This window comes from Rhinoderma darwinii, chromosome 4 (genome assembly GCF_050947455.1).
Source record: "Rhinoderma darwinii isolate aRhiDar2 chromosome 4, aRhiDar2.hap1, whole genome shotgun sequence".
Taxonomy (NCBI): Eukaryota; Metazoa; Chordata; class Amphibia; order Anura; family Rhinodermatidae; genus Rhinoderma; species Rhinoderma darwinii.
In genome coordinates, this window is record NC_134690.1 from 99,841,329 (window position 1) to 99,865,722 (window position 24,394).

Sequence of the window (24,394 nt, forward strand, 5' to 3'; positions counted from 1 at the left end):
CCATGTAAACAGGGAATGTGCTGCTGGCATTACTAGTCCTTCTCAATTAATTAGAATATCATCAAAATGTTAATTTACTGCAGTAATTCAATTCAAAAAGTGAAACTCATATTATATAGATTCATTACACACACTGATCTATTTCCAGCATTTTTTTTTTCTTTTAATGTTGATGATTATGGTAACAGTTAAAGAAAATCCAAAATTTAGTGTCTCAGAAAATTAGATTATAGAAGCCCAATTTCAAGAGGCTCTGTCACCAGTTTATAAGTGCCCCATCTCAAACCTAATCTGATAGGCACTGAAATGTAGATAAGTGGTTTTAAAAACGATAATATTTGAGCAAGTTATGAACAATTTTAGATGCTAATTAGTTCTTAATGACCAAATTGGTGTTGTAAAGAGAAGTGTATGACGCTGCCCAATCAGCGTCATACACTTCTCTTCATTTCAGCCCAGCTTGTTTCACTGCACAGCGTAATCTCGGACTTCCGGGACTTCCTCCCACAGGTCCTTCACCGGAGTGATGGAAGAGTCAACAGACCGCCTTCAGGCGTGCGAAGACGTTTATCCGAATCTGCAGTGGCTGGTGGAGATATCTATTCAGTCTTCCATGGCTCCGATGAAGAACTTGTGGAAGTGCCGTCATAGCGTGATCTCGCGAGATCACACTGTGCAGTGAAACAAGCTGGACATGAATTAAGAGAAGTGTAGGACGCCGATTGGACAGCGTCATACACTTCTCTTTACAACGCCCACACGGTAAAAAGTTAAATGCCCACTTGGTCATTAACCCCTTCCCGCTCCTGGACGTACTATTAGGTCATGGTAACTATAGCGTTCGCGCTCCATGACCTAATAGTACATCTCGGGAGTAACGGCCGTTTCGGCCGTCCTCCCGACACATACAGGAGCTGTGACAGCTACTGTCTCGTACAGCAGCTGTCACAGCTCCTACAGCGGGGACCGATCGCTGTGTCCCCGCTGATTAACCCCTTAAAAGCCGCGTTCTATAGAGATCGCGGCTTTTTAGGGGTTAAGCTGCCATCGCCGGCCTGCTACACGATAGCGGCCGGCGATGGTGACTATGGCAACCGGACACCAAACAATGGCGTCCGGCTATGCCATAGACGGAAGCCTAGTGGGTCCTGACAACGTCAGGACCCACTATGCTTGCTGTCAGTGAGTAGCTGACAGTTCTAATACACTGCACTATGCATGTAGTGCAGTGTATTAGAATAGCGATCAGGGCCTCCTGCCCTCAAGTCCCCTAGTGGGACAAAGTAATAAAGTTAAAAAAAAAAGTAAAAAAAAAAAAAGGTGTAAAAATAAGAAAATAAAAGTTTTAAAAGTATTAAAAGTAAAAATCCCCCTTCCTACCTTATCAGTCATTTATTATTAATAAAAATATATAAACAAATAAACTATACATAATTGGTATCGCCGCGTCCATAACAGCCTGAACTACAAAATTATTTCGTTATTTATCCCGCACGGTGAACGCCGTAAAAGAAAATAATAATAAACCGTACCACAATCACAATTGTTTGGTCACTTCACCTCCCAAAAAATGGAATAAAAAGAGATCAAAAAGTCGCATGTAACGAAAAATGGTACTGATCGAAACTACAGTTCGTTACGCAAAAAATAAGTCCTCGCACGGCTTTATTGATTGAAAAATAAAAAAGTTCTGGCTCTTGGAATAAGGTAACACAAAAAGTGAATGATTTTTTACAAAACGTATTTTATTGTGCAAACGCCATAAGCCATAAAATAAAACTATAAACATCTGGTATCGCCGTAATCGTATCGCCCCGCAGAATAAAGTGAATGTCATTTATAGCGCACGGTGAACGCTGTAAAAAAAAATAGTAGAATTGCTGTTTTTTAGTCACCACGCCACCTAAAAATAGAATAAAAACTGATCAAAAAGCTGCATGCACCCCAAGAAAACTACAATGAATTACTCAAGGGGTCTAGTTTCCAAATTGGAGTCACTTTTGGGGGGTTTCCAATGTTTTGGCACCACAAGACCTCTTCAAACCGGACATGGTGCCTAATAAAAAAAAGAGGCCTCAAAATCCACTAGGTGCTCCTTTGCTTCGGAGGCCGGTGCTTCAGTCCATTACCGCCCGAGGGCCACATGTGGGATATTTCTCTAAACTGCAGAATCTGGGCAATACTTATTAAGTTGCGTTTCTCTGATAAATCCTTTTGTGTTGTAAAAAAAATGGTATAAAGAGGATTTTCTGACAAAAAAAATAAATTTAAACTTCACCTCTACTTTGCTCTAAATTTCTGTTAAACACCTAAAGGGTTCATAAACTTTCTAAATGTTGTTGTGAATACTTTGAGGGGTCTTGTTTCTAAAATGGAGTGTTTGATAGGGGTTTCTAATATATGGGCCCCTCAAAGCAACTTCAGAACTGAACTGGAACCTAAAAAAATAAATAAATGAGGCAATACTTTGCTTCTTACATTATGCTGATAATGAGCCGTGCCCACCCCGAGATGACCCCAGTTTTGACCGTTTGTATAAACGGAGACCCCTATTAGACCGTTTCAGTGCCCGCTTTTCCCAAGCATACACCCCCGAGAAGTGTATTTCTATTGATTAGTCCTTGGTACATTTTAAAGGGAGGGTTCAATTCCGCGAGTACCTGCCGGGTAAGAGGGCAAGGTATGGCGTGAAGATGTATAAGCTGTGCGAGAGTGCATCAGGGTATACCTACAGGTTTAGAGTATATGAAGGAAAGGCCACCCCCAAACCAGACTGCATCCTGGACTACAATAGGTACATGGGAGGGATGGACTTGTCAGATCAAATCCTGAAGCCCTACAGCGCCATGCGGTGTGGTATAAGAAGCTGGCCGGGCACATCATACAGATGGCTTTGTACAATGCGTACGTGCTACGTCGATGTGCAGGCCAGACGGGAACTTTCCTGGAATTTCAAGAGGTGATTATCAAGAACCTAATCTTTAGGGACCAAGCGGGGGGGGGGGGGGGCACCCAGTACTTCTGGAAGCGGGGCCACACGCATCGTACCAGGGCGGCAACACTTTCCAGGAGAAGTTCCCCAAACTGGCAAGAAGGGAAAAATTCAAAAGAGGTGCAAAGTCTGCTATAAGGGATGACACAATATATCAATGTGTCACGTGTCCCGAATAACCAGAGCTCTGTATGAAAGAGTGTTTTAAAATTTATCATACATCCCTTGGTTTATAATTGACCCCAATTTTACTTACCCTGATGCACTCCGCACAGCTTATCCCCCCTCGTCTTTCCCCTCTGAGCCCTGCTGTGTGCCCAGGCAGCTGATAACAGCCACATGTAGGGTATTGCCGTACCCAGGAGAACCCACATTACAGTTTATAGGGTGTAGGTCTCCGGTCAAAATGCTCACTACACCTCTAGATGAATGCCTTAAGGGTGTAGTTTTTAAAACGGGGTCACTTCTTGCGGGTTTCAACTGTACTGGTACCTCAGGGGCTTCTGCATACATGATTTCGCACTAGAAAATCCCCAGTAGGCCAAATGGTGGTCCTTTCCTTCTGAGCCCTCCCATGGGCCCAAACGGCAGTTTATCACCACAAATGGGGTATTGCGGCACTCAGAACAAATTGCGCAACAGAATGGGGTATTTTGTTTCTTGTGAAAATAAGACATTTTCAGCCAAAACGACATATTATTTGAAAAAAATAATTTTGTTTTCATTCCCAGCCCAATTCAAATAAGTTCTGTGAAGAAACTATGGGGTCTAAATGGTCACATTACCCATAAATGAATTCCTTGAGGGGTGTAGTTTCCAAAATGGGGTCACTTCTGGTGGGTTTCCATTGCTTTGATACCTCTGGGGCTCTGCAAATGTGACATGGCACCCGAAAACCAAACCAGCAAAATCTGCACTCCAAAGAACACACAGCGCTCCTTCCCTTCTGAGGCCTCCCATGAGCCCAAACGGCAGTTTATCACCACAAATGGGGTATTGCTGCACTCAGGAGAAATTGGGCAACAAAATAGAGTATTTTGTTCCCTGTGAAAATAAGAAATTTTGATCACAAATGACATTTTTTTCATTTCACAGCCCAATTCAAATACGTGCTGTGAAAAAACTCTGTGGTCAAAATGGTAACAACAACCATAAATGAATTCCTTGAGGGGTGTGATTTCCAAAATGGGGTCACTACTGGTGGATTCCTACTGTTTTGGCACCTCAACACCTCTTCAAACCTGGCATGCTGCCTAAAATATATTCTAATAAAAAAAGAGGACTCAAAATGCACTAGGTGCTTCTTTGCTTCTAGGGCTTGTATTTTATTCCACGAGCGCAGTAGAGCCACATGTGGGACATTTCTAAAAACTGCAGAATGTGGACAATACATATTTAGTAGTGTTTCTCTGGTAAAAACTTCTGTGTTACAGAAAAAAAAATGAATAAAATTGAAATTCAGCAAGAAAAATGAAATTTGCAAATTTCACCTCCACTTTGCTTTAATTCCTGTGAAATGCCTGAAGGGTTAAAAAACTTTCTAAATGCTGTTTTGAATACTTTGAGGGGTCTAGTTTTTAAAATAGGGTGTTTTATCAGGGTTTCTAATACATAGGCCCCTCAAAGCCACTTCAGAACTCGAGGTACCTTAAAAAAAAGGCTTTTGAAATTTTCTTATGAGAAATTGCTGTTTATGTTCTAAGCCTTGTAACGTCCAAGAAAAATAAAAGAATGTTCAAAAAACGATGCCAATCCAAAGTAGACATATGGGAAATGTGAACTAGTAACTATTTTTGGTGGTATAACCGTCTGTTTTACAAGCAAATGCATTTAAATTCAGAAAAATGCAATTTTTTCAAAATTTTCTCGAAATTTTGCAATTTTTCACCAATAAACACTGAATATATCGACCAAATTTTACCACGAACATGAAGCCCAATGTGTCACGAGAAAACAATCTCAGAGTCGCTTGGGTAGGTTTAAGCATTCCGACGTTATTACCACATAAAGTGAAATATGTCAGATTTGAAAAATGGGCTCTGAGCCTTAAGGCCAAAACTAGGCTGCGTCCTTAAGAACTAATTAGCATAAATCTCAAATTGTTCATAACTTGCTCAAAAATGATCGTTTTTAAAAATAAAAACCACTTCTCTACATTACAGCGCCTATCAGATTAGGTAGGAGATAGGGCACTTATAATGTGGTGACAGAGCCTCTTCAAAAAAAGATTTTTAATACCGAAATGTTGGCCTACTGAAAAGTATGTACAGTATATGCCCTCAATACTTGGTCGGGGCTCCTTTTGCGTGAATTACTGCATCAATGCGGCGTGGCATGGAGGCGATCAGCCTGTGGCACTGCTGAGATGTTATGGAAGCCCAGGTTGCTTGGATAGTGGCCTTCAGCTCGTCTGCATTGTTGGGTCTGGTCTCTCATCTTCCTCTTGACAATACCCTATAGATTCTCCATGGGGTTTAGGTCAGGCGAGTTTGCTGACCAATCAAGCACAGTGATACTGTGGTTATTAAACCAGGTATTGGTACTTTTTGCAGTGTGGGCAGATGCCAAGTCCTGCTGGAAAATGAAATCAGCATCTCCATAAAGCTTGTCAGCAGAGGAAAGCATGAAGTGCTCGAAAATTTCCTGGTAGACGGCTGCATTGACTCTGGACTTGATATAACACAGTGGACCAACACCAGCAGATGACATGGCTCCCCAAACCATCACTGACTGTGGAAACGTCACACAATTTGGATTCAGTGCCTCTCCACTCTTTCTCCAGACGCCAGGACCTTGATTTCCAAATTAAATGCAAAATTTACTTTTATCTGAAAACAGGACTTTGGACCACTGAGCAATAGACCAGTCCTTTTTTTTCCTTAGCCCAGGAAAGACGCTTCTGACTGTCTCAAGGAATGCGACCGTTGTAGCCCATGTCCTGGATAGGTGTGTGGTTGCTCTTGAAGCACTGACTCCGGCCGCAGTCCACACCTTGTGAATTTTCCCCAGATTCTTGAATGGCCTTTTCTTGAAAATTCTTTCGAGGCTGCGGTTATCCCGGTTGCTTGCGCACCTTTTTCTGCCACACTTTTTCCTTCCTCTCAACTTTCCATTAAGACGCTTGGATACAGCACTCCGTGAACAGCCAGCTTCTTTAGCAATGTCCTTTTGCAGATTACCCTCCTTGTGGAGGGTGTCAATGACTGTCTTCTGGACAACTGTCAAGTCAGCAGTCTTCCCCATGATTGTGTAGCCTACTGAACCAAACTGTTGGACCATTTAAAAGCTTAGGAAACCTTTGCAGGTGTTTTGTGTTGAGTAGCGGATTAGGGTGTGACACCAAGAGTCTACAATCTTCAACTTTTACCCAATATTATAATTTTCTGAGACACTAAATTTTGGGTTTCCAGGAACTGTTAGCTATCATCATTAAAAGAAAAAAAATGCTGGAAATAGATCACTGTGTGTAATGAATCTATATAACATATGTGTTTCACTTTTTGAATTGAATTACTCAAATATATTAACTTTTTGATCTTCTAATTCATTGGGAAGGACTAGTATGTACACTGTATGGAGACCAAATAATCAGGTTAACAATTGTTCGTCCCCATACAGTTTACATTGGCCCATGTAAGGTCGATTTAAACAAGCATCAGCTGCCCATATAAACCCAGTTTTAGGCCTCATGCTCATTGCCATATTTTGGCTCAGTTTTGTACAAAGTATTAGCGCTGACATAGTACAGTCTGGAGCTTTACTGTATCACCATATGTATCCGATTTCATACGGAGACACACAGGTTTTTTTTGTTTTTTTCTATCAGAAAGACCAAATCATGACATGCTCCATCGGAAGCTGTACATAGATATATTCTCCAATCGAAGCATTGCTTTTAGGGTAGAATAGATCCGTACATATGGTACTTGACAGAGCACTTTCAAATCCAATTGTTCTCCCCTTTTGATTAAGCTTTAAGCCAGGTTCCCACAGGTCAGAAACGCCCCGTAAAAACTGTGCAGCGTATCGGACCTGGAAACCTCAGCACCTTCCATCCGAAAAACAAACGGAATTTCCGCTGCGGGCAAAAACATTAGGGAGAAAAAAAAAAACCTGATCATACTTACCCCCTCCCTCTTTTCTGCACGTAGTCCGGCCTCCTGGGATGACGTTGCAGGCCATGTGATGCTGCAGCCTGTGATTGGCTGCAGTGGTCACATGGGATGCAACGTTATCCCAGGAAGCCAGACTGCAGGAAGGAGAGCGTTCTGGGTTAGTATGATGTATAAGATTATATATATATATTAATTTACTTTTTTCTGAGTTGCAATTTTTGCGGCGGAATTTGCTGCGACTCCACTGCAAAAGTCGTAACACTTTGCTTTCTATTGGGTTTTGCATCCCCATTGAATTCAAATGGGGAAAACCTGCAACAGAAAATCAATGAAAACAAACTCCTGCAGCTGCACAGACAATAGCTCATGTTTGCAGACCATGCGAGTGTACAGAGCAGGAGTTGTGCACTGCAGACAAAGTCATTCAATTATAGAAGCAGCTATAATTTAGGACTGAAAGAAATTCATCATTCTAATTCTTTCAGTAAATAAATCAAAAATATGGATCCGAGTTGTATCTGAAAGAGTCGGCTTTATAAAGTCACTAGCAAGTATAAAGGAATATTGCATGGTTACGATTTCATAAACGAATATAAATGTACCTCTTGCTTTTGACACATTTTCAGTGTTATGCTTCGGGCCAAACAATATTATGTCAATATGACTTCACTTTATTGTAGACCCCACTCAATACAAACATAATAGACATAAAAATACTACGCTGAAACACCTGAAAAGCTCCGATAACTTGACAAGAGTGATAAAATCCACTGCTACAGAATAAAAGTTCCATTTAATCTATTTTGGTTTGAAGGTTCAATCTCATTATTCAAGCATAAATAAAATAACAATCATATACATAAAATAATACAAAGAAACCCTTTAGCGGGCCGTTTGCCCTATTCTAAGATTAGAATACACTAAACCAGGAAAATCTTAGGACTAGCTCATTTTTTCTTACTTAGTCATACAAAATTATAGAAACTGCAAGTCGAGAATGTTACACCTTTTATTCCCCCAGAAATGTGCATTGCAATGTAAACATGGAAGAGTAAAAACCCTGTTTATTGCAAATTTGCAGGCTCTTATTACCATAAATGTATAGCATAAAATGGTCTTTTAAAAGAATATAGTAAACAAGTAAAATGTTATTTACAACGGCAAACACTGGAACATATTCTTTCGTCTGTGGCAATGTATGTGAATAAGAATAGAACAAGACTTGCCGAGATTCAGTAAATGACCGTTTGATGGGCACCTTTCACATGTTTATGCGGCTGGGGAAAATAATTCACATTAAATACGAACATGGTGCAGATTAATATCCATTTTTAGCTATAAAATAAACAAAAAGGCTCAGGACAATGTATTTGGACTTGCAAAGTCAACGCTCAACATGCATATTGGTACATAGGGCTGATTTATAGAACCACGATTAAGGAGATTTGCCCTAAATATGCTGTTGGTAGAGGAGACAAGAAGCAGTGTGTAACGGTTGTGTGATAAATCATGTGGAAAAGGCATCACTTTAGGAAAATACAGTGGTTATATACGCTTGATGCATAGCAGGTTCTACGGGGGTTTCACGCTTTAGCAATAAGCAGTTCTCCGCATGTTAAAAGCATACTTTTCCAGAAGATCACAGGCCGTTGCGAAATTGGTGTCTTGAGCAATTGCTTGAATAAATAGGGTTAAACATACACCAAATAAACACTCCTGCCTTACAATTTGAAGTTGCCAATAAACAGCAAATATTACTTTCCAGCCGCCTCTCCAGGGTTGTGACCAAGTGGAAAGCCTGAATCCTCCACAAAAGAAGCAAGAGTCAAAACAGTGCTGATCTTCATTGAGGGCTGATGGTCCAGAGTGCCAAAAATAAAAGGGGGGGGGGAAATGTACATCAAGGTAGACTAAGACTTTATCTTAAAGACAAAGACATCCATGTGTTTTAACTTAAAATTTATGTGCAAGGATCAAAATAAACAGCAGCCCAACACCCAACCTGGCATTGTAATGACGTTCCTGTGTTTAATACTACAAAAAAGTCATTTATTCCCATAACCTGAACTGCAACAGAGAACTCGGCATTTCCATACCCTTAAAGAAAAGCATTAGATTCAGCAGATGAACACAAACACCACCACTAACGTTCGGGGGCAGGGAGTAAGTTCCCCAAAATTTTATTAACTTGACTTGTATTTTCTAAATTTTTTTTATTTATTTTTTATTTATTTATTCATTTTTCTTCCTTTTTGGTGTTTCCCGTTCATTCCATACGGTATCGAAAGAGAAATCTGGGTGTTAACAATTCCACAAAGGAACTGTATAAATGATATCTACAAAGGCCCCCCAAGGGAATCTGATGTCGTAAAATCTTGTAGGCTTGTCGTGCATGTTCTAGGACACGTACTGTAATTTAATAGATGACGCTCGTAACCGTGTAATGATTTAAGAGAACTTCCCAGTCCATGCGAAGGGTTATGAAGTCCAAGAGTAAATCAATTAGCAGGTGGCATTTTCTATGCTACGTAGGTGTATACTTTGCGATCCTCAGGTGTTCGTGCTAGATATTCACGTTCAATAAGTCCTTCAATACGTTTTTTAATAACAACTGGACTCGGAAGGAATCGGGCCTTCAATTGCTGTGTTACCTGTAGAGGGGGGAGAAGAAAACACATTAAAAATTGTGTATATCGTGTGATGTCGAAGTGACGAGAACGTGTAACACTAAATAAATAGGCCTTACTGAAAACTCTTTATATTCTCTACATGATCAGCATCTTTACTTCACCAAATACAGACATATATAGGAATGGAAATCAGATATATCCATAAAAAATAAATTAAAAAAAATCACTGTCATCTGTATAAACCGTAGCAAACAAAAATGCTTTCTACTACTTAGTCTAATATTTAAGACACAATACAAATTGTACATATGTAAAAAAAAATATATATATATATATATATATAATGCATCCCATTATACAGAATTAATTCCTACTGGATAATTGCCAAGTCTGGGAGTCATATCAGGACAAAACTGCTACAACAGGCGCGCAAGCCAATACTAGAAGATCATTGCATTTCATTTCTAACATGTCCTCAAACCACTTACATGTCTAAGAAATTGCCATATGTGTCCCAAATAAGGTTTAAAGGGTTTGCCCATAAGTGACATTAATGACATATCCACAGGATATTTAAAAAATGTCAGATAGATGCGGGTCCCACCTCTGGGACCCGCATCTATCTCTAGAACGGGGCCCCCTAAACCCCATTCTACCTCTCTATGTTGCGGCTGAAGTGTGTGATTTCCGACCATGAAGAAGAAAACAGCGTAGCTCGCTGAGCTACGCTGTTTCCGTAAGTCCCATAGAACTAAACAGGAGTTACGGAAACAGACTAGCTCAGCGGTTTTCATTTTCATGGTCGGAAATCACATGCTTCAGTCGCAACACAGAGGTAAAACGGAGTTTAGGGGGCCCCGTTCTCGAGATAGGTGCGGGTCCCAGAGGTGGGACCCGCATCGGACATTTATGACACATCCTGTGGATATATCATAAATGTCCTGAACAACTTTAAATCGAATATTTCATGTCTCAATAATTAAAAAAGAAATTGTTTCAGTGTGGTAGTGTGTAAAAAAACTAAAAAAATAAATAAAAATGTAATACCTCTGCTACTAATACGTTGTGCTGCATTTTCTTTCTAGATTTCATAATCCGAACTATAGCAGCTTCTATCTCATGTTTTCTGTCGTCATCAACTTTCTGTCGGGTTTCTTTTCTTTCAGGGTCAGATTCACCTTGTTTGGCAGCCACTGAAAAAGGAAAGTACATATTTATTGCAATCTAGAAAAGGGGACAGTTTCCAACACGATTTAATGTACACCACAATGTGTGTCACCTATGAAGGCTGAAAATGTCAAAAACGCCTTAAAGGAACAGTGTCATCACAAATTATTTTTTTATATGTTAAAGATGTTAGTGCTTTATTAAAAACGTTTATATTCATTTGTGTGTTTGTGTTTTACTTTCTTATTTTTACACTTTTTCTTCCCTATGGGGGCTGCCATTTTTTGTTCCATTTCTGTCTGTGTCGATTAACGACACATACAGACATGGAATACGGCAGCCACAGTCCCATAGGGACTGCGAACAGCTCCCGTCCCATTGACTTCAGTGTACGGCGTCTGTGTGGGAACTGCGCATGCGCCGCTCCCACACAGTCCAATTCGAAATTGGCGCCGTCCGGCGCCATTTTCCTGTGGACCGGAAGTCGCGGCCGGACAGTAATATTACTACTTCCGGTCGCGGCTTCCGGATTTGTGCACTTGGACCAGCGGCAGCAAACGGAGCGGACGGGCCGGAGGGAGCCGCGGCGGCAGGAGCAGGTAAGAGATTTCAATGTATGTTCGTGTTTGTGTGTGTTTACTACTGTATGTAAACCTACTACACTGCGTGTTAGCTCAAAAAATGGCGACACACAGTGTAGGAGGTTACACCGTTCAAACCCCTCGTTTATCCCGGCACTAGCCAGGATAAAGGAGGGGGGGATGCTGAGAGCTCACTAGAGCGCGGGCTTTTTACCCAATTTTGCAAAGCTGCAATTTTGGGAATAGCTCCATCTAGTGACCAAAAATGGGTAGTATTATAAATTAGAATTAATTTATAATATTTCCTGACTCGTGAAAAAAATAAAAAAAATTTGAACAATGTTTAATCACCCACACACTAAATGTTTAATTTAAAAAAAAAAAACATGTTTTTCTGGCAACACATTCCCTTTAAATTGACAAAATTTGTGTAAACTTTTTCTAATATGCACTTAGCCTTTGTATTTTAACATATATGACTATGCACACTTCTTCGCTCCTAAAGACGACATTGTTGGCACCAAGATATGCCAGAAGCTCGAAGAAATACACTTTGTTGACCAGTGAAGCCGGGAGCCCAAGTTTCTCTACATTTGAAGCTGCTGTGCAGGTCTAGAAGAGCCAATTGTGGGAATGGATAGTCAAAAAGAATTCCTAGAGTTTGAATCAAGTTTTTATGTTGCAGGGATGTAAATAAATTTTTTGTATCTCACAGAAAATTTGATGGATATGCAACTTGTGCCGCTGCTAAAAAAAAAACAGGGGTTCAGGTGGTACCTGCTCTTGGTAAGGCCAGCTTTACCAGCACTAGCTGTTCCTATACGGCTGTACTCACCTGTTTGGATTTTAACTCTATGAAGTTTGGAAGTGAACTGATCATTAACAGTGAACATGTGCCCACTCTCTATTTCTTTCGATTTGGGTTCTTTTGTGAGGACTCGTTGCGTTGGCTTTCCACAGGCCAGAGACTGAAGTGCCCTCACAAGCTCCCTCTCTGGGATGTCCGTCTCTTGCTGAATTTCCTAAAAAGGTAAAATAATAGTTTTTATAGTGCTTCTTCTACACACAAATTGCACTAGCATGAACAAAACTTTGGGGGAAATGAATTAACCTATTCTATGCCAGCGAATTGGCATAGAAAAGTCACGAAAGGGCCCAAGAGTCGCCCTTTGCTGACTTGTATGTTAATCCCCCTAGTGCCGGGCCTCAAGTGTCCTCGATCAAGCTTTTGCAGGAAGTGCCTTTTTTTTGTGATAAACACTGACTGGCTTGTAGTTAACCCCTCTATAAGAGGTTCTTCAGCAGCTGCAGTGTGTATTATACAGTTCTGTTGCAGCACATAACTGAAAAGCTGCAGACCTTGTCTATAAAAAGAATATGGTGGACAGGCAACTCCCCTCATTTTACAAAAAAGAGGTTCTGCAGCCACGGAGCTGTGTACCATAAGGAAGAGTGTATTTTCTACTATAAACTATTAAGAATATGAGAAATTACCGGAGTTCCACAAGATAAAATAACCACAGACGTGTCATTTACAAAAAAAGTCACATTATTTTAATTCGGCAGGAACAGGACCAGATATGTATCACCTCATAGTATTCTGGAATATTCGAGGGATGTCCTGAAGAAAACCCTCAAAATAAACCGTTTCTTAACCGGGGGTAATTTGGGCCTTGATGTCCAGAACAAACATTTTACCCATTGAAACGCTGCATTCTAAAAGAAGATTGTTAATTTTCATTTTTTTTAAATGGAGCAGATCTCTTTTTTAGCTGATATATTAAAGGAAAAATGGTCATAAACAGGAAAAAAAAAAAAAACCTTTTTCCCATGCCGTTTTAAGGGAATTTCTTATTTACCCCAAAAATGTATCCTCCAATTCTTTTTGATAGCAATCCCAAATATGTGTACAATGTCTAATGTTTTACATAAATCTGCGCCCCTTACTTTAAACCCATGCGATCAACCAGGTACAAAAATTGATGGCAGGCACTTGTAGGAATTCTGGTATGTGTGGGTTTGGAGCCCCCCCCCTTTTACTTTTTTCAACGTTTTATAAATTTTTGTCATTTTATTCTTTATTTTACTATATTTACTTATTGCTTTTTCACTCTAAGGGTCCTATTACACGGATCGATGTGGGCCGTGTAAACGAACGCAGATCAACGGAACAGCTGGTTGATCGGCACTCGTTTGCTCCTTTCACACGGATCAATGATTGCTTATGTATAGGGATGAGCGATCGTTAACTCCGATGGCTCGTCCCTATACATTTTCATCATGTCGGCAGCGCATCATATCATATGTTTACATAGGGAGATGTGCTGCCAACAAAGTTTGCATGAAAGAGCAAATCAGTGATTACACAGGGCAATGATTGGGAACAAGCATTGATCAGTGTAATAGGACCTTTAGGTAGCAAGGAATACATGGTTTGTGTGTTCCCTGCTGTCCCTATATACAGACCACTGATAAGTGATATAGTTGTAACAGCCCATTAGATCATCCTTACAGAGATATGCAGAGGAGACGCTGCTCAGGTCTACTCTACATGACGCCAAGGGAATCCCTGTGACATCATCAATGTTGTTACAGGAATCCCTAGCAGCCATCTGGCTTCCGCATTTGGCAACACAGCAATAAGTATGAGCGCTGTGTTTGTGGTCTTTAGTGACCGCTAATTGAATATATTAGTGTAAAGGTCTGATCCGATCAATAGCATTGCGTACATGAGCTTGCAGTGGCATCAAAGGGAGCAAGTAAATTTACAGGTTAATGACAGGGCAGACAAAGAGGAGTAAAAGGGACACTCCAGTAAATTCTTTAGTGTGGCCGTTTAGAAAGCACACCCAGGTAAAAGGTAGGACAGATCATAAGTTTACCTGTCGCTTTGCTGCCGATTTCTCCTCCCACCGTTCTGTCATACGACTCCCTGATTCCTAGTGTCTGTTGTGTTACTTTCACTGTGTATTCCTAGGAGATGGTCAATGTGAGTCTCATAGGAATACATAGTGAAAGGGACTATGGTCCACAGAGCAGATGATGTAGGAATTGGGCAGTCACATTGCGGCGGATGGGATCGAAAGAAATAGTTTGGCAACAAAGCACCCGGTAAGAGGATGACCTACCTACATTTTACAGGGGTGTCCTTTTGGAACAGGGGCCTTGATCAAAAACAAATTCACTGTAGTGTTACTTTAAAATTATACCATACAATAGGGAATATATACTAATGCAGTCCAACATTTAGGCCCAATGCAAGCGACAACAAAAATCGTCCGTAATTACGGACCAATTCACTTCTATTGTCCACAGAGACCTACCCGTTTATTTACGGGAAGGTGTCCGGGCCGTAAAAGTGTACTGCAAAAGATGGGACATGTCCTATCTTTTGCTTTTTACGGTCCGTGCTCCCATACTTTGTGTGGGAGAACAGGCCAAAAATGCGGACGGCTGCCCATGGCGGCCGGCTGTGCTTGCAATCGCGGCCCGTGATTACAGGACCGGCCGTGTGCATTGGGCCTTAGACTGCATAAACTTACACTAGGCAGTCAGAAGATGTGCCAAATTTAACAGTGGCACACACTTTATGATAAACTTAGTGCATCTTGCTAGACATGTTAGACACTTCGTTTTTCTTTTTTAGAGTCTAAACTTGATGTGACATTATGCACCAGAAATGTGACACATTTTACGACTAGATCTATTGTCACACATTGGTTAAAGCGGTAATCTGGGATTTAAAAAAAATGTTGGCTATCAATATTAGATTGGTGGGGGTCCAACTCTCGGCAACCCTGCCGATCAACGGTTTGAAGTGGACAGCTGGTTCACACTTGCACACACTGTTCCTTGAACAGCCGCTAAGAAAGTAATTGCAGCATTGTCCTATTCGAGTGAAAGGGACAGTACTGCGATACCTTACACACCCGTTCCGAATGTAATTACATGTGCAAATTCGAACTATAATGAAATCTATGTAAGCAATCGAGTTGCCACGGCCCCTTCAAACAGCTGATCAGCGAAAGGGTTGGGGGTGTTCATGAGTCAAATTTTTGGAATCAGAATTAAATTGTCTTAATATTCAGATTTATTGTCTTTTTTTTGTTTATTCCATTCCAAATGCTATTTTTTGCTAAAGTGTCAATCAGGTCCGCCACCATACTGTACAGCCTGGGAAAGTGACCAGTTTATTATTACATGCTAAGAAGCTAAAGCAAAACAGACTAATATGGCAGCAGATCCGCTGCAACAGTAAAGAAGTTATGTCTGTAAGCTCAAAAAGGAGGGAATTCTGATATGAGATTGAGAATTTTTTTTATTTTTTGATGAAAATGATCTTTTAAACAAGAAAGTCAGATAGAGTACATAAATACTGAAAAAAATAGTGCCCAGTGATATCACCATGTATGACCAGACCGCACAGTTTCAAGTTTTTTTTTGGTTTTTTTGAAGGTTATCTTATTCTTCATCAACCACACAAATAGAATGTGACATATTGTAAAGAAGGTTTTTAATACCTCACCTCAAACGTATACTTTTCTCGGTTGTTGAAGAGCATTAGTATAGTCATCTGGAAGGTTGAGACCTGCAGTATGTGTTTTCGTGTGTTAGAACCAGTAACTTGTGCGCCTCCAACGCCGACCTCTGAACCGTCCTCCTAGGACAAAATCACACGCGCACCCTATAAAATCTGAACATACCAATATCTACATAATGTAAGCTGTGCGGCACCGCCCTATCATTTTATCATTGTGTAGATATCCGGTTTACTGTACCTTTTTTACGGGCCCATAGAACGTGGCATTGAGATCTGCTGAGCCCATGTGATGCTGCAATGTGAGCTGTCGTCCACTGTGCTTAGCAAGGTAAAACCTTTAGAGGCAAGAGAAAGAAAATCCACAATAATTATTTGGAGTCGCGTGAAAGTGACAGAATGTAATAATGGTAAATAAAGTAATATGGAACACAATGAATACAAATCTGGTTACATCAGAGATGGACAAGCACGGATGGCACAAAAACCCTTCTCCTAGCATACCCTGTACAACTTACTGTGTCATTTATATTATTGGTGCTCAAAGAAGCCTCCGCGCCTGAACATGCCAAGCCGAGGAGGCCATCAGGATCACCGGTGGAATCAAGGTCTTATTGGAGGGGCAGGGTTCCTCCTTTTAGTAACAGAATTTCTGTCACCAGGCAAAACATAATTTTTATTTTCTTCCAATAATAAAGTTGTTCTACAGCTGGATTCACATCTGCGTTTCCCATTCTGCTTCTATATAGGAGCCGAACAAGGAAAAAACGTAAGCGCCAAAATAAACGGCACCCGACAGAACTTATTTACTTTCAAAAGGTTCCGTCAATTTTAGTAGCTTTATTGTAGAAAAATTTCCGGTGTTGTAAATCGGATCTGCGATGGAGGGTCTTAATGGACTCTCCAACGCCAGATGTGAACATACACAATCCCTCGCTCTAGGGGTGTCACGAAACCAGAATTTAGACATGGATACCGATACCTCGTGTTGTATTGTGATTCTCGATACCAGAACGATATTTTGCCAACAATAAAAGAAAAAAAAAAAAAAGTCCTTCCATTTTCTGGTGTGAGAGGCAAATGGTGTTATGAATTTTGAACCTCCATGTGCCTGACATTAACCCTATCATGTACCTCACAGCCATAAGGGGCAACATTGGGTTAGTGTGAGGCACATGATAGGTTTACTAGCAATGTGAGGCACATGGATGTTCAAAATTCATACCACCACGTGCCTCACATTAATAAATGACCCCGTCATATCCCTCATAATGGCAACATTGGAGTTAACCCCTTAGAGACACGGCCAAGTTTGGCCTCGAGGACCAAATTTTTTTTTTTTCAATTTCTTCTTTGCATCCCGCACTCATACCTTTTACATTATTTGGTTGACGCAACTGTATGAAACAGTTTTTTTGCGGGACGAGTTGTACTTTATGAAGGTGCCGTTTTTTGGTACATTTACATTATTGTTTCATTTATAAAAAGCAGGAAAGAAAGCCGTTTTAATTCAGCATACACCGATTATAAATGACGCTATAACTTTGTTGTGCAGGTTATTAGGGTCGCGACGATACCAAATGTATATAATATTTTATGTATTGGGACTTAAACATTATTAAAATATATTCTATTTTTTATTTTTTTTACTTTTTAACCTTAATATACTGGCATATATCCATTTGCCAGTACATTGGCCTGTGCACGGATACCTAGGTATGCCATAACAGGAAATATGGTCAGGCAGCCCTGGGGTCTGTCAATGGACACGGGCTGTCTGTTTATATAACGGTATGTCCCTCGGGGAATCCCTGTGACGAAATCAAAGGGGGGCCCCCCTTCTCAGCTTTGATCGCGGCATTCAAGTGGATAACGGCGAAGAGAAGAGGTTTCTCTGATCTCCACAGTAAGAGCGGAGCTGCGGCTCTGTATTAAAGCCATTGCCCCACTCCTTATCAGATCAGCATGATGTGATGTGACATGCACTGAAGACAGAACATGAGGGTGCTTTGCCGTGCGTGTGCCATCCTTCTCTGTCTTCAGGCCGATGCAGACGCTCATTAGCGCGGCGCCGGCCTCATCACATGCTAGTGACTAAATTCATGTATTTTGATTATGAGCCTTTTGGCCTCACAGCTTAGTATCGAAATACATGAATTCTTGGTATTGAACAGTTGGCGGGTGCACAGCATCAAAATAGTATCGATATTTCGATGCAAAATGCAACCCTACCTCTGTCAAGATTTGTCTTATTAGCTGAATTGAATTATTATGTACAAATTTAAAGTCTATTTTACACATTTTTACATTTGACACAAAAACCTGAATCATAAAAAAATTCAAATACAAAAATAAAAAAAAGTAGATTATACCCCAATACCCACATATATATTTTTTGAAAGTAAGCATCTAGCACTTTACAGTCATGGGTGCCTCTATGGAATTTGGCATTAAAGACTGAAAAAAATTGCGTAAAAATTCAGGTTTGTGTCTAAAAGTCTGACCCAGGCAGAGACTAAGCCGAACAAAACCTCCTAAAAATAAATGCTCACTTTTGTCTACATGCACATATTTTCACAATCACCGGAACTGAAGAGACCAAAAAACGTCTGAGGTCCTGATGCCAGAAAACATTCAAGTCGGGGAGTCCACAAACGTCCTGATAATATGCAGGGGGGGGGGGGGAAATTATATTTTTCCTACTGAAGGGCTAAGCAGCAGCACATCCAAAGCCCCCCGAAATGTGACATTTAGAGAGCAAATAAATGTCCTCTCTAATTGGTAAGAGGAGGTGATGACATGAACATAAGTTCCTGCACTCAGACCCCTCTGGGGTTACCGGCGGGCTGCACAGGGGGGGAGAGCGGACAACAGGCGGGCTGTGATGTTTCTTCCTCCTCTCCCTTGAATACACACAGAGCCAGGAAGTAAAACTTTTCCTGATGATCCTGAGCTCGTGCCGTCCACTGGACATGCCATTAACATCACTTCAAAGTCCAGCACGTCATTTCTTCACTGAAACCCATCTATTCATGGATTCCTGACCAAACCATTTTCACCAGACAAACGTTTCAGATAGCAGATCTGACTCTAGTAAACATGTTTAATACAGAATTATTGACTACATGGCTTTCAGTGAAGAAATGACGTGCTGGATTTTCTTTTCTTCGGTAAAGACACATCCCAGCATTTCTGTGACACGCAATAGATCACATAAGGAACAGTTCGTTTCAGTATACAAATGGTGTTAGTCATGAACACCATATTTATTAAGAACCCCCTCCCCCCCTTAATTTTTCATACTCCTCGGCAATTCTAAAGAAGAATGGCAGGTATGACCGGGCATTGTTCAGTAGCTGCGCTGTAACAGGTGAACGCAGCAGCGTTGGGAAAAATAGTGCTTATGACTGGCGCACTGCGGTCTTCATAAACGTGGCACATGTACTTATAGAAATAAAAAAATAGTGAGGATAAGATGGTTAAGAAAGTGCCATGCAGGGAAAGTAAACTGCATTGTGTTAGATTGACAAGAACCAAATGAGCACAGACTGGGTGGGAAATATTTGTATAGAATTTATACATGTAAAAATCAGCAGATAAAATAACCATTATTTCAGCAAACCCCCCATCAAGCAAAAAGCAACTAAACAGAAGTGTCCACCAACCGTAAACTCTGAAAAAGTACATACAATATTGGGCCACGTTTATCAAAACTATCCATAAGAATAACTGGCCTCATCTCCCAGAGCAACCAATCAGAATGCAGCTTCTATACTCCTCTGGAAGCAGCAAAGCTGCACTGCGATAGGTCGCTATAGGTAATAAGGGCAGTGCTTCAGTTAGACAGTTATGATACGTGAGGCCCTTTAATGAGTGTAGCTTCTCATTTGTTAAACATACCTTCTAAATATTTCAAAAGCATGCCTAGGAGCTGGTGGGATGTTGCATTTTGGTGTGGCAGATTGTGTGGGCCAGTAGCCAGTGGTAAGTACTCTGACTGTGAGATCTACACCCCCTAAGGAAACCTGAAATGTAAAATCAGAATACACTGACATGACCACACAGTTGGACTGTAGAAATAAACACAATGTCAACATATAGATTTATAAATACAGACAAATGAATTATTTTTATCATACCCCCGTGGTCTGTAAGTGTTGCCGGAATTCATCCATAGTGGTGTTTGAGATGCTCATGTCTCTGAACATGCCCTCCAACTTTGATGTAAATTGGCAACCGCACTCAGTCTAAAAGAAATGTAAGCGTGCCGACTATTATTCATCCTCATAATATCGCAAAGCAGTTTCAGTGTATTTAAAGAGCATCTGTCATCATTTATGTGTGTGTATATATATATATATACACACATACACACATATATATATATATATACACACACACACACATATATATATATACACACACATACACACATATATATATATATACACACACACACACATATATATATATATATACACACACATATATATATATATTTGTTTTCAAACTGTTTTTATTAAGAATGTCACAGAGTCATATAACAATTCAAGTATTATGCTTTTCACATTCTTGGTTTTACATAAAAAACATAGTACAATCATTCAACTGTTTATGTTAATCGACTTTAACCATGAGGAATGTACTATGAAATCAATTCTTTAATACATAAACTTAACAAGATAAATTAACCATAATTTTAAACATTCATGTGGTATATCATGGAGCTTCTTATGGATCACGTGAAACGAGTAACAGTCACAGTCTACCTGCCCCAGGAGAAGTCAATGTCCCTCTTGGTATGACTCTCTTTAGTACCTTCTCTAGACGGATCTGGGTTTACCCAGATAGGTCATCCATGGTGACCAGGTATATAGAAAGCCCACCCTCGTTTGCCTTTCCCAGTGTAGGAGTTCTTCGAACCTACGTATCTCTTGCACCTTCCTAATCCAATCTTCTATAGTGGGTGACTTGGTGGATTTCCACAATAACGGAATCAACAATTTAGCTGCAGTAAGTAAATTAGTCGCCAGATCTTGTTTCTTGGGCGTAAATGAATCAGACGATAACCATAGAAGTATCACTTGTGGGGACACAGGAATTGATGTTAAACAAATCGAGTTAATTTCTGAGATAACCGCTTTCCAAAATCCCTGTATCAAGGTACAGTCCCACCATATATGCACTAAAGAACCCTTTTTCAGTGAGCACCTCCAACATGCCTCCGGAACATCTGGATTTATTTTGTGTAACCATACTGGGGTTTTGTACCACCTGGTGATAAGTTTGTAAGAATTTTCTCTGATTCTAATGCATTGCGAGAACCCCTGTGAGCGCTTCAGTATAATTCGTTGTTCCTCCACTGAAAAGTTAGTCTGGAGGTCCTGTTCCCACCTAGTGATTAATTCCAGCTTATCCTCTTTTTCTCCCAACAATAGCCTATCATACGATCTAGCTAAAGCACCTTTTTGAATTGTAGGTTGCTGTAATGCTTTTTCAAGTGGGGACAGATGTAGAGAATTAACAAAACAAGCTGTGTATTTATCACATACTGTCTGAAAATCTTGCCTCTTAATGAAATCAGAAAGAATTAGACCTGTATGTCTAAGTAATAGGGCTGTCCAATCTCGAGACTCCGACTCAAAGAATTTGGACACTGTGATATTATCCATATGTTTCCAAAAGGAGCTTACTGGGATTCTCTTCTTATCTACCAGGTAAGGAAGGAGGCTCATAGGTAGTAGCGGAATGTTTTCCGACAAAAGCGGGTCCCTTCCATTTACCTCCTGCCACACCCTTATAGTGCCCTTCACTAAGGTGCTAGAGCATGTGGAATTTGGTGAGAAGGGCCTCAAGCCCCATAGCGAAAGTCTGTCTGATAACTCTAGTAGCTCTCGCTCTAATTCCACATATATATTGGACTGTGTTGTATTCATCAAAGAATGCCATCTATTCAACTGGTTAGCTTTGTAGTACATGAATACGTCTGGTACCCCTAAGCCCCCAAATCGCGGTTTCTGTATCAGTAGCCTGTATTTAAGGCGTGGCCTAGCATTATTCCATAAAAATGAAGAGAACATCTTCCGAACCCTATCAAAGAACTTTCTAGGTAGCCATATCGGTAATGCTTGTATCAAATATAACAGTTTAGGTACAATATAGGTTTTTAATAAATTCTTGCGTCCCATCCATGACAGAAAGGGTACTTTGAGTTCTTTTAATTGCTTTTGTATAGCCTCTAGCATAGGTATGTAGTTATACTGATACAGATGTGTTGGGTCTTTCGCGATCTGAATGCCCAGGTATGTCAGAGTACTGTCAGGCCATTTAAATAGAGAATTAATTTTAATTAGATCTATGACCGGATCTGGTATAGAAATATTTAATATTTCAGATTTCCCAAAATTTATTTTAAAATTGGAAACTTCCCCAAACTCTGTGAACAGGTTCGTAAGGTGAGGAATCGAAGTCTCAGGATTGGAAGTCATCACTAACAAATCGTCAGCAAATGCTGCTGTAGTATGTGTGTAAGTTCCGACCTGAATGCCTTGTATTTGTGGGTCCTGCCTTATTTTTTGAATCAAGGTTTCCATGACCATAATGAACAGAGACGGCGATAATGGGCAACCCTGACGTGTGCCATTATTAATATTAAAAGGCTTGGAAAGAGTCCCATTTACCCTAATTCTAGCACTAGGTTCTTTATATAAGGAAAATATCGCCTGAATAAACAATTGAGGGATCCCAAATTTCCGTAGGGTCGCTTCTAAATACTCCCAGTCAACCCTATCAAAAGCCTTTTCGGCATCTGTACCCATGAGGACAAGGGGAACTCCATGTGACTTGGCGTATTCAATTAGTCTTAATACTCTACATGTGTTGTCTTTACCTTGTCGTTCTCTAACAAAGCCAGTTTGTTCTTGTCCTATGAGTTTAGGTAGTAGTTCACCCAATCTAGCTGCTAACGCCTTGGCCCACCACTTTATGTCCGTATTCAAGAGGGATATGGGTCTATAATTGCCGCAACATGTGGGATCTTTCCCCTCTTTAGGTAGGATTGTGATGTGAGCTTCAAGAGCTTGTTTTGGAAAGTGTTCCCCCCTGAGTAAGGAATTGCATAATTTGGTGAAGTGGGGCAATAATGTAGCTTTAAACTTTTTATAGTATCCCACTGTGAACCCATCTGGGCCTGGGCTTTTTCCCGACGGGATAGACATCAATATCTTTTCTAATTCCATTTCCGTAAATGGATCTGTCAGAATATCTAGGTCTTCCCCCTCTATTATGGGAAGGTCAATAGTGTCTAGAAATTTAGTTATCAGGGAAGTCCTGTCAAGGTCTGGTGTTGATGTCCCCAAAGTATGCTGTAAATTATATAGGTTGTGATAAAAGGCCTGAAAGGCCTCTGCTATTTGAGCAGTATCTGTAGCCACTCCCCCCTTCTCCTGTTTAATCTCTGGTATAAAAGTTCTGGCTTGTTGTTTACGGATTAATGCCGTCATCATCTTGTTTCCCCTGTCCCCATGGGCATACTGCTTATATTTTGATATTTGAAGGAGGTGCGCAGATTTAACATTAAGTACATCTTTTACTTTTTCTCTGAGACTGGTTAATTCTTCTAGTGAGGAAATAGCTACAGTTTTCTTATGAACTCTTTCTAAAAGTGCAATCTGGGAGAATAGGTCATTTAATATTGCATTTGTCTTTTTCTTGACATGTGTTCCCAATGAAATTAATTCCCCTCTCAACACTGCTTTGTGGGCTTCCCATATAATTGGGTCAGAGATAGAATCTGATGCGTTATGTTGAAAGTATTGAGATAGATGGTTTTCTACTATCTGAATATTACTCTTGTCTGCAATAAGAGTGTCGTTTAATTTCCAACACCAGTTCCCCTTAGGGACTCCCGTCAAACTGAGAGTCACTGAAATTGGCGCATGGTCTGATAGTAAAATATGTCCTATGTCCGCTGTTCTGACCAGTGATGTGTATTTCTGTGACAAGAAAATATAGTCCAGCCTGTGATACGTATTGTGAGTAGGTGAAAAATATGAGTAGTCCTTATCTAGAGGGTGTAATAATCTCCAGATATCTGTTAGGTGTAGGGAATGAAGAACCTTATTCAGTTGTGCCAGCCTTTTGTATGAGGTATGTTGTGACCCTGTGGTGTCTAATATCGGATTAAGCGGTATATTCAAATCTCCCCCCATTACCAAAATCCCCTCAGAAAAATTTCTCAGAACGTTCAAGACCCGAATGAGCCAGGAAGACTGCCCAGCATTGGGTGCGTATAGGTTAGCAAAGGTATATACAGTGTTACCAATTTTCCCTTTTATAAACAGATATCTGCCCTCTGCATCTTCTTTTTTCAT

At 40.4% G+C, this 24,394-nt stretch overlaps 1 protein-coding gene across 2 annotated transcripts in view; it reads right to left on the minus strand.

Annotated features, from left to right (window-relative positions):
* Positions 1-7,881: 7,881 nt before the first annotated feature.
* CUL3 (cullin 3) overlaps positions 7,882-24,394 on the minus strand; it is a 113,749-nt gene continuing 97,236 nt past the window's right edge. The window contains exons 10-16 of one of the 2 annotated variants that reach the window (XM_075861428.1): positions 20,162-20,269; positions 19,923-20,047; positions 16,264-16,360; positions 16,011-16,145; positions 12,321-12,507; positions 10,785-10,930; positions 7,882-9,758 (exon numbers count right to left, since the gene is read on the minus strand). In XM_075861428.1, the coding sequence (XP_075717543.1) occupies positions 9,627-9,758; positions 10,785-10,930; positions 12,321-12,507; positions 16,011-16,145; positions 16,264-16,360; positions 19,923-20,047; positions 20,162-20,269 (930 nt within the window). In that variant the 3' untranslated portion in view covers positions 7,882-9,626. The remainder of the gene's footprint in view (positions 9,759-10,784; positions 10,931-12,320; positions 12,508-16,010; positions 16,146-16,263; positions 16,361-19,922; positions 20,048-20,161; positions 20,270-24,394) is intronic. The other variant, XM_075861429.1, reaches the window with a different exon arrangement.